The following is a 10,276-nucleotide window of genomic DNA, read 5'->3' on the forward strand; positions in this document are numbered from 1 at the left end:
TGGGTCATGCCTGGCTTGGCAGGATGGAGCTCCCTTAGGGGCGCTGTGACTGAAGAATAGACCTGGGATTTAGGATACCTGGGTTTCCTTCTTGGTTCTGCTGCTGGCTGGCTGGGGGCAAGTTGCTTCACCCCTCTGTACCTCAGTGTCCACTACTGAACAGCAGCGACAATGATGCTGCCCGCAGGGATGCTGTGAAGTGCCTGAATCCTTGGGGTTGCAGCACATGCCACTGGCAGGTGGTTAAACTGGGATGGGGCATGGCTGAGGCATCCCACTGAGCTGCCTGAGATCTGAGTGGGTGGGGTGCTCCCTGTCGGCCCTCGGCATCAAAAGCTAGTACGCTAGCCCAGCTTCCTTTGGGCAAGGGTACTGCAGGGACTGCAGGCAGTATGGATCCACTGAGTTGTATGCATGTCACTCACAAGGACATCCATTCTCATGCAGGTACTGGCGCTTTAATGAGGACGCCCATGCTGTGGATCCTGGCTACCCAAAGCTGATCACTGTGTGGGTGGGAATCCCCTCTACCCCAAAGGGGGCTTTCCTGAGCTCAGACGCTTGTAAGTGAAGATTCAGGAGATCTTCTGCCCAGACATCCACACCCCTCACAGGATCCCCACCTAGCTGGGAAATCCTGTATCCTGGCACATCAGTGTCCAAGGGACCGAGCCATGGCTGAGGTAGATGGACCCCAGCTAAGGTTCTGGCTTAGAAGCCACCGGATCAGTGTAACCGTACTACTTCGCTTGTTACGGTGGTGGGGGGCCATGCAGTTTTGGTTCCAGTGAGAGCAAGGACAATACTCAGGTTTCCAGAAGCCTTTCCTTTAACATCCTGACCCCTAGCACCAGGATCTCCTTGGTCAGAGACTGCAGCCCTGACACCAAAGGGTTAATGCAGCAGTAAGATTAAACTATCCTAGTGGCTGCTGGTGCTGAAAAGCAGCCTGGCTTCATCCCCTAAGCTGGGAAAGGACTCAAGATAGCACTCTTGCCCTGGCAGAGCTCCTTTTTCCTAGTTAGAGGAAATCCAATTTCCTCTGCTCCTTTTCCTGGTTGCTGGAGTAGAACCTGGCTCACCCATCAGACTGCAGCTCCCATTCAACAGTGCACTGAGCTGCTGCACTTCCCCGGGGGTGGGGCGAATGCCAGGGAATACCAGGGGAATTGGGGCATGGCAGGAGCTGGGATACTGGAGGGAGGTGGCTTTGTTTGTAGTCTGACAGGGAGTGACAGGGGACAGGATACCAGATGAGGCAGCTCCTTAATGTACAAGAACATGGTGAGCCCCTAGTGCTTTCTAGCATTGTGGGTGGTACCTCTGGTGATGCCCTTTTCTGGTCTCTTCCAGCCTACACCTATTTCTATAAAGGCACCAAGTACTGGAAGTTCGACAATGAGCGTCTGAAGACAGAGCCAGGCTACCCCAAATCCATTTTACGGGATTTCATGGGCTGCCATGAGGAGCTGGTGCCAGACCCTGACCGCCGATGGCCTGACCTGGACAGGCCTCCTTTCAACCCAGATAGCGGGGGCACTGGCAGTGACCAGAACAAGGAAGAAGGGGAGGCTGGAACACACCCTGGTGGCAGGGAGGAGGAAGAAGAGGATGAAGGAAACGAGGATGAGGAGGACTACAGTGAGAGCGGGCCTGGCACAGACAAGGGCAGCGATGTTGACATCGTGGTGCAAATTGACGAGTACACACGGACCATGAGCATCGTTATGGTGATGGTGCCTCTGGTCCTGCTGCTCTGCATTCTGGGCCTCATCTATGTCATCATCCAGATGCAGAGGAAGGGGGCTCCCCGGATGCTGCTGTACTGCAAGCGTTCCTTGCAGGAGTGGGTTTGACCCTGGACGGCCCCTGCGTTCTCCTGGATCCCTTCAGTGTCCCTCCCCCTACCACCATGGTGCTAACAATGAAGCTTGAGAAGAGAAAGCCCCCCCGAACCATTCTCTCTTAGCCGGTCTATTTATACCGAGATTTTGCACATTGAGTTGGATGCGCTCAGCTGGGCCTGCCTGCCCCTCAGTTGCTTTGCCTTGTGTGTGTGGGAGATGCCTCCTGGACCCCTCCTCACCCACCTGGCTACCTGCCTTTTCTCAGCCCAGATTGAGGAGCACAGCAGAAGAACTTACCTGGGGCCCCTTCCTGCCAGGCACTGGGGGCAAGGCAGCCACCCCACAAACCAGTTTGCTCTGTCACCCCTCCCCGGTAAGGCAAGCTGGCCTGTGCCCTTCAGCCATTGATTTCTTCTGGCTGCAGGCCTGGGCTTAGAGGCTGGTCTTTGAGGGTCAAGCATTTGTTGGGGAAGGAACAAGGAGTTCCTGTGTCTGCCTCGCAGGAAACATATGGACCCCAGGCAAAGAGCAGGTGCTGTGTAGCTTCCCCTTACAGAGCCAAAGCCCCAGTGCATTGGTGGGCATTTGGACTTTGTGCCCTCTTCTCAGCTCTCCTTTCTGGTGCAAACTCTGTGCAGCACCCCATCCATGCCTAATGGGACAGAACTGTCAGCACCCCTCAGCTCGGTGCCTCCCTGACAGGGCTCTGAGCCCAGCACCAAGGACCAGCCTCTAGGATGTTTCCAGTTGTCGCGCGCGCGTGCGTGCGTGCGTGTGTGTGTGCATTGTCTGTCCCCCTACCACTGTGTCCCTGCCCTAAAACATGGGGGAGATCCCTTCTGTGTGCTTCACAGGCAGTCAGAAGGTAATTCTCCAGGGAAATGTCCCCCAACCTCACCCCATCCCCAGCCTGCAAGGGAAAATAGTGCATCCACAGCAGAACATCACAGGCCCTATTGGTATTGCCCCAGCTGCTGGGCTCCTAAGAGAAGTCCTGGCCCTTTGGCAGTATCCAGGAGACCCTCTGGCAAGGGCTTTTGTTTCCCCTTCCCCCTGGGCTTGGTGAGAGGTTGGAGGTGCCAGCCCCAGCCATCTTCCTACATTAGGTGAAGGAGCTGCTCAGTGCACTGATACAGAGGTGTGGGACACCACTGCTCTGTACCCTTATCACATTGCCCCATTCTGACATTGCTAACTTCTAGCAGCATCTTTTCCTCATGCTTAGTGCACACAGCAGCTGCAGGGCTGGGGGTAAGGCCCTTTTTGGAGACCTTACCTCAGAGCCCTCCTTGGGCTTTGGACATTGGGTTTCCATGATGTTTCCACACCAGATCATAGCAGGGGCCAGTGACATGGGGTGGGAGGTGAAGATGGTTGTGTTGTCAGCTGGAGAACTAGATTTAACACCTGGTTTAGCTCACAAGTGACATGAGTTCAATGGTTTCAGTCTCTAGTGGGAATCTGAATGGGGGTTGGCCTGACTGAACTGAAGTCCCTGTTTTGGAGGGACAACAGGGTTACAATAGCAAGGGGGTGGCAGGGCAAGAGTGAAGGGCATCGGCTGAGCTGAGGGGGACCCAGGACTGGGGTTGTTGCAGGGCAGGTTGAGGGGCAGTGGCAGAGCTGAAGGTGCCAGAGAAGCTGCCTCCACCTGTACTTGCCCCATGCTCCTCTCAGACTGCTGCTGATTATCCTCTTGACCCCTGTCCAGTATAACTCAATGCCCCTTGGCTCCCACAGTCTGCTGAGCCGCTTTCTGGCTGGGGGGGTGCCAGAGGGAGGTGGAGATAACATCATTGTATTTGTTTCCTGTTTAACTGTTTGTATCTGGGAAACGAGGGGGGGGGAGGGGTGTGTATCCTAAAGATAGCCGAGGTCTTAGAGACCTGGGAAAGCTTGCTAGGAACTGAGCAGCCAGTGCTTTCAGCCCAAGCACTTCATGCTGCTCAATTCCCACTGGGGCCTCCACTGAGTTGGAAGATGCTCTTGTGTTTGAAACCACATACTAAACTGCTTTTCATCTGCTTCCTCCTCCCCTCCTTCTCCTCTGGCTTCCGAAACAAACAGAAACCTCCGGTGACTGTGGGGACAGCTCCGGGAAAGCAGCAATCTTTGCTGCCCAGCCCCCACTGCCCCCCTGTGCATTGTGGGTAATCGGAGTCTTGACCATACTTTTGCCTGATTGGCCTTGCCTGAGATCTCTGTTGAGCGAGAGCAGCTCCCTGGGCAGTTCCTGATTAGATAAAAGTTTCTTGGGAGACTGGGGGAGGTGGGATTGAAGGCACTGCCTGGAATAAAAATAGGCATTTTAGAGGCACTCAGGCCTCTGGGGACAGAGTTGTAGATGCTCTCCTGAGCAATGGCATGGTCAGCAATCTGGGAAACACCACTGTCATGTGGATTAATGGCCACTGTGCAGGTGTCTTATAACTGCTGGAGTATTAATAGTCTAGAGCCTTTAAAGAGGTGGTGACGCTTCACCATCCAGCTCTGCCTCATAAGCTGGAATCCATGAGGACTGTGTAGTGGCAACAGGGAAGCAGCAGAGCCTGGTGTCCACATCCCTCCTCTGGGGAGGAACAGTGGACCCTCTCTGCTTTCCTTCCATCCATTTCCCCATTCTAACACCAGACATGCTGACTGCAGGAGGACATTTTCTGTGTTGGCTGTGAGGTGGAGAAACGGACCTTGGTGTGGGTCCCCAGTGCCTGTAACATGGGTCAGAGATGGCCTGGCAAAATTTTAGTTACCTGGGGCAAGTAAGGGTTATGCTGTGGTTGGGGAGCTATCAGAGTCCTGTTATCAAGGTAGGGGCTGGTGTCTAGGCTTGTGTCGTGTCTGGACTAATCCATTTCCATGAGGATGGCAGCCTGTAGACAAGATGAGGGCGTCCTACCTACAACTCCCTCGAGGCAGTGTTCCATACCGGCGACATGCAGTCAGCAAGGTCATTGCTGGGCTATAGTAGGTATGCTCAGAAACTATCCCAGGTATACTGGTTTCTTCCTGGTATGCATCTACTGGGAAATTGATTATAGAATTAACATGGCAGAATCATCATATCAGGAGGCGCTACTTCACGGCCAGGGCAGCTAGGATCTGGAACCAACTTCCAAGAGAAGTGACACTGGCTCCTACCCTGGGGGTCTTTAAGAGGAGGTTAGATGAACACCTTGCTGGGGTCGCCAGTACTCTTTCCTGCCACGGCAGGGCGTTGGGCTAGATCTACTCAGGTCCCTTCCGACCCTAGAAACTATGAAACTATCACAGCCTCCCAGGTAACGTGGCACTCTAGGCGTTTCAGTCAGCAGAGCACGTGTGCGTCTCAGCCCCAAGCTGTCACTTTGTCCTTGGCATAGAGCTATCAAGGGTGTAGAACTACCAAGCAGAGCTGCTGCTTGCTCTGAGGAACCGGAGCGGGACTAAGGGTATCCCTTTGAAGGACTCAGACTCTGCTGGCAACCTCCCCTTCTTCCCATCTGTCTCTGTGCATGGGAAAGCTCTGTCCCAGATTCCATCTCAGAGACCAGGAACGCGGTCACCTTTGTGTGGAAAAAAGTATTTCTGTTGCCACCTGCCTTACTCGGAGCCTTCCCAGCACCACTGTGCCAGAGCCATTCCTCTCTTTGAGTTTGTTTGGGAGCAGGAGCTGGGTGGGAGCCAGGGGCTTGCATAGTCATCTGTGTTAATGAATGGAAAATTGTTCCATTTTAATCACACAGGTGTGCCCTGGAGAAAGTGCACTTCAGGCCAGCATGGCTGGCATGGCTCCAGGGCTGAGTCCAGCTCCCTTTCTCAGCCCTGCCTTGTGGCAGGAATCCTATGCCCTGCCTCCCCCACAGACAGCTCTCCACTGCCCAAGCAGCACAGCTATCATGGAGCATGTGTCCAAGCAGAGGTCTTTGCTTCTCTGGCCTACAGGAGGGGCTCCCCAGGGTGATCTCTCTAAGGAACCGGATCTGTGCTGGGATTGGAGTCAATTTCCCCCTGCCTCTGAATGGGCTAAAGTAGGATTTAGCCAGAGAAGAGAATTGTATGGCTGTCTCACAAACTGTTAGGATTACAGGCTGAGTTTGGGCATCCTAGGCTGTCAGCCTGTGTCTACCCAGCAGACCCCGTTTAAATCTAACATCCCCTTGAGAGTCCCTCACTAGGCAGTGAGCCCCTCCATTTACAGTGTCCCCATACATGCCTCCAGGAGCAATGAAGCATTGGCTGGAGCACAGTGTTGTTTCCCAGCCTCACCAGTACAGATGTTCCCACAGAGCCTGTCTGTGACCAGCTGTCCTTTTCCATCCCTCACATCTTATCTCCCTACCTACCCACCCATCCCATCTCTCAGCTTATTCCCTCCATCAGGGCATGGGAAGGGGAAAAAGGCAAAGGAAATGAATGGGGGTGTGGCTAGCCCCAACCTCAAGCAGCCCAGCTCCATGGCCTGAGAGCAAGGCATGTGGCTGGAGCAGGCAGCTATCTGATGTGTGCCGCAGCCTGTGGTGAGATCCTGCCAGACCATGTCCTGATCCCCATCTGTTTCTTGCGTGTGTCTGGTTTGTTTGTTGTTTTTTAACATCCATGCTGGTCATGTTAACTGCTCCACAATAAATCTTACTGAAGGACCTGCAGGCCACTGCCTCTTGCTTCCCTGCAGGGCTCCCAGCAGCCTCTCCAATGAATCTAACATTATCCAGCATCCATTAAGCCCGAGGTCAGGGGAAATTAGCTGCAGCTCTACTCACTTGGCTCTTGCTCCATCTCAATGCCCTAGGGGCTGTCCGACAGCCCTGTGCTCCATAGCCCCTCCCCCTGCATTGCACACAGCTGGACTCACGGATACTCTAAAACTGGGGGGGCAACTGGAGCAATTTCCAGTCTGGGCTGGGAGAGACCAGGCAGGTTCTGCTTCCTATTGCCATGAGAGTGCAGCCCCCTGGCCTTTGACTGCACCAGGCTGTCAGGACGGGTGATCCTGATGGGTGCTTAGCAGGCCCCAAAACATGCTCAGTACCCTGAAATCAAGAGACCTGACCCTGTGAGAGCCTGAGCACCATCAATTCTCACTGCAACTGGTGACTATGGAGGGGGCTCAGTACTTCACAAGATCAGGGCGTGAGGGAGGCAGGGAGCAGGCTGAGAGCATCAGTCACATGCACCTGCAACCTGCTAGGCTTTGGCTTCAGTGGACATGGCAGGGGCTCTGCATTGTGTCCAGTCATGTCTGCACCAGATACAAGAATGGCTGGAGCTCTGTTTTGAGAGCTGTGGTAAAGATCTTGCCCAGAAGCTTCCAGCTGGCCTGGTAGGGGCTCTTTTCTACAGGAGTGGGAGATAAACCCATTGGGCACCTAGTGCAAGTATCCAGACCAGGGCAGTGGGGCATCCTTTCAACTGTTCCCCAGTGGGCCTCACACAGCTGGGGTGAAGAGACGGAACTGCCCATGGGTTATAACACTGCTTGTTGGTCCTATTGAAGGCTGCTCCATTACTTCTGACACCTTTTCCTATCCCAGGTGCCCCAGACTACCCTCATGACATGCCAAGTTGTGTGATAGTGCCACAGTGCTGTAGGGACTAGGGAAGCAGCTATGAGCTCTGGTGACATGGAGACCTGCTCCCACAGGAGCTGGAAGGGGAGGGAGGAGGGAGTGGGGGGGTTAACATTAATTACTGTGAAAGTGCTATTGTAGCCCTAGATTTTTCTCCATCCAGCCCCTCCACTCCACACAGGGACCAGATCTCTTCTGCCAGAATCCTTGTGTTTATGAATGAAATGGGTAGTATTTGGCTTCTGTCAGCATTTTCTGAGCCCAGTGACTGTAACCACGTGCAAATGAGAAGCCAATTTTGGGGTCAGACAGATCTCTCTCTCTCTCACACGCAAACACACACACACTCCCTCTCCCTCCCTCTTTCCCCTGGTTTTCTCCCACTAATTCTCAGAGGTGCTGCACTCCTGTGGCCCACACTGGTTTCCATCAGGGTTGTGGGCACTCAACATCTCTGGTGATCATGAAGCCCTAGACAGGAGCCCAGATATCCCTCTGGTGCTGGTCTGAGGGGCTGCAGAGACCATGCTCAGCTGTTGGCCAGAGGAGGGGTTGGAGAGCTGGGTAACAAACTTCAGCAGTGATCCCTGTAGATCATTTTAAAATGCACCATCTAATTCTGTTATGCCACACAAGGGCAGCTGCCAAATAAAGCCTCCCAGCTGGGAAAGGTTAATGGGAGGATTAACATTCCTGAAGCAGCAGAGCTGTATAACTAGCAGTATTGTTGGCACTTAAGCACTGTGGTGCCCTAGCCCTTCAGAACTGCTCTTGCTGGCTAAAGGATAAGTGACTGACCCCTAGTATTAGATAACTCACTAGTGCACCAATGCATTTGTGGGTGCCCCTCACCAAGGCATTTCTGACCTGCTATGCTCAGGCCTCTCCAGGGGTGAGTCAAGGGCGATGGAGCAGGAAGGAGTTTTTGGTGACAAGGCAGTGACTGCTACAGAGAATGTCTCTTTGTCTGCTTCTTCCTGGCTCTTGGAGATGAAGCTGGCAACTTTCTGGCATCCTTCTCCACTTAGGGCTTCTGAATACTTTCCAAGGGGGGGAAGGGGGGCCATCTTCAGCACCAACCTGGCCTGGGGAACAGAAGGGGTGTGGGCAGCAAGGGCAGGAGCCAGAAACCATGAACTTTCCCTGCTGAATGAACTACCAAGTTGGAGCTTGGCCATGGAGCTGCTTCTTCAGGAAGTCACATCAGGGGCAGCACAGACCTGCCTGAAGAAATTTAGGTATGAAGGAGTGTCCACTTGAAGGAACAATGAGGCTGCTGTGGGTCATGGGGGGCCTTGTAAGGAAAGGCTGTTTTTCTTGTGTTTGGCTGCTTCCAAACAATGAGCTAGTGAGGACCAGCCAGCCGTACTGGGGGAGGGAGGAAGCTGTGGGGTGGGTGGAAAGTTCCAGCATTTAACTGTAGCTGTACAAACCCCCAGTTCAGTGTGAAAGGCCAATGCTGCTGGACTTGCTCCCCCTCTGCTATTCCACTTTGTGCCCAGGTCTGCCTAACCCCACTCCTCCCCTCCCCTCAGCCTGAAACCTCCTACCCAGCTCTGCCAATGTCCCTCACTCTCAGTTTCCAACACCCCTTGCTCTTCCAGTCCTGAGCTCCCCCTACTGTTTTCCCATTGCACCTCTGTCAGGACAAGCAGGGGCTGCTGTCCCCCCATTGCTACCAGTACACCTAAAGCAATCCTGACCTACTGCCCCTCACCCATTCCTCTTCCAATCCTGGGATCCCCTGCCTGGCTCCAACAATGCCCCTGCATCCCCTTCTCCTAGTCCCAAGGCACCCTTGAGCATTCAGTGCCAACCGCACTGCATCCTACCTACTGATATCATGTGGTCACTAGGGGCAAACATTCCTGCTGACATAACTCGTGACTTCAGTGGAGCCCCAGGGTGCTGGGACCCTGATCTTAGCCCCTAATTGCTTTGGTAACATAAGGTATTTTTAAACTCCAGTCTCCACCAGCCCAGGAAAACCATGTAACTGCCATCACCTCCTGTCTACCACTTCTTGAATCCACCAGCCTCTTATATTCCTGTGCAGTGCCAGATATCTTAGCCTCCTCCAAATACTGTCAGGCAAGCTACCAGCCTCTTGCTTCCATGGCGCCTTTGCTTCTAGCTCAGCAAAGCCAGAGAGCAGCTGGAGGATGCAAAGACCAGAACTTCTTAGCAACCTTATCCTCACTGACTTGGCTGAGGTCCCCTGTTTTCCAGCCCATGAGAGATCTGAGAAGCTTCAAGCCAATATAAGCTGTTATCAAAGAGCACAGCCTGACATGGACCACAGAGTAAACAAAAACAACAGGTTTCAGGGCCGTTCCCTGTCGATAGCATCCTCCAGATACAGCAAGGAGGGAAAATGCTGAGGGGACACAGTCTTCACTGGGCCAAGCATCAAATACAGATCTGGTGTTGTCTGCAGAACACCAGCCCCTCTTCTGCAGCTGCTGGGTTCCAGGGACAACATGTGGGAAGGAAGCTGTAACAATGGATAGAAAGCCAAGTTGGGAGGCACCTCGATAAAGGGGAATCATTTATGAGGCAATAAAGTCTGTATTTCTCTCTGCAATCAGCCTCCTGTGATCTCTTGCGAGTAATCTCTTGGTGTCGATACTGCATGGAGAAGAACCTGGATAGGTGGGTCTCAAGAGCAAAGCTGTTGTCTTCTCCAGGTCAGCTCCCCACCATCCATACTGCCAGGGCCCTGGGGGTTCCCAGGGCCTTTATAATGTGTCTACCCAGCTGTGCCATGGTCCAGACAGGGAGCCCATTCCCACAGCTGCTGCCAGGTCTTTCCATTGAAATCAGTTGTAGTTTTCTGTATGGAATAAGGCCAGTGTTGGGCATACAGAAGCCAGATTCCTGCAG

The 10,276-nt window shown here is 53.5% G+C and overlaps 1 protein-coding gene and 1 long non-coding RNA gene across 3 annotated transcripts in view; both read left to right on the forward strand.

Annotated features, from left to right (window-relative positions):
* MMP15 (matrix metallopeptidase 15) overlaps positions 1-3,872 on the forward strand; it is a 32,921-nt gene extending 29,049 nt beyond the window's left edge. For both annotated transcript variants that reach the window (XM_019505912.1, XM_019505909.1), the window contains 2 exons: positions 448-563; positions 1,354-3,872. In XM_019505912.1, the coding sequence (XP_019361457.1) occupies positions 448-563; positions 1,354-1,856 (619 nt within the window). In that variant the 3' untranslated portion in view covers positions 1,857-3,872. The remainder of the gene's footprint in view (positions 1-447; positions 564-1,353) is intronic.
* Positions 3,873-5,114: 1,242 nt separating this feature from the next.
* Positions 5,115-9,701, forward strand: LOC109289711. Its single transcript, XR_002095450.1, has 2 exons — positions 5,115-8,631; positions 9,528-9,701. It is a non-coding gene; the product is annotated as an uncharacterized LOC109289711 (long non-coding RNA).
* The last annotated feature ends 575 nt before the right edge of the window (positions 9,702-10,276 follow it).

This window comes from Gavialis gangeticus, unplaced genomic scaffold (assembly GCF_001723915.1).
Source record: "Gavialis gangeticus isolate Ggan-Ray unplaced genomic scaffold, GavGan_comp1, whole genome shotgun sequence".
Taxonomy (NCBI): Eukaryota; Metazoa; Chordata; order Crocodylia; family Gavialidae; genus Gavialis; species Gavialis gangeticus.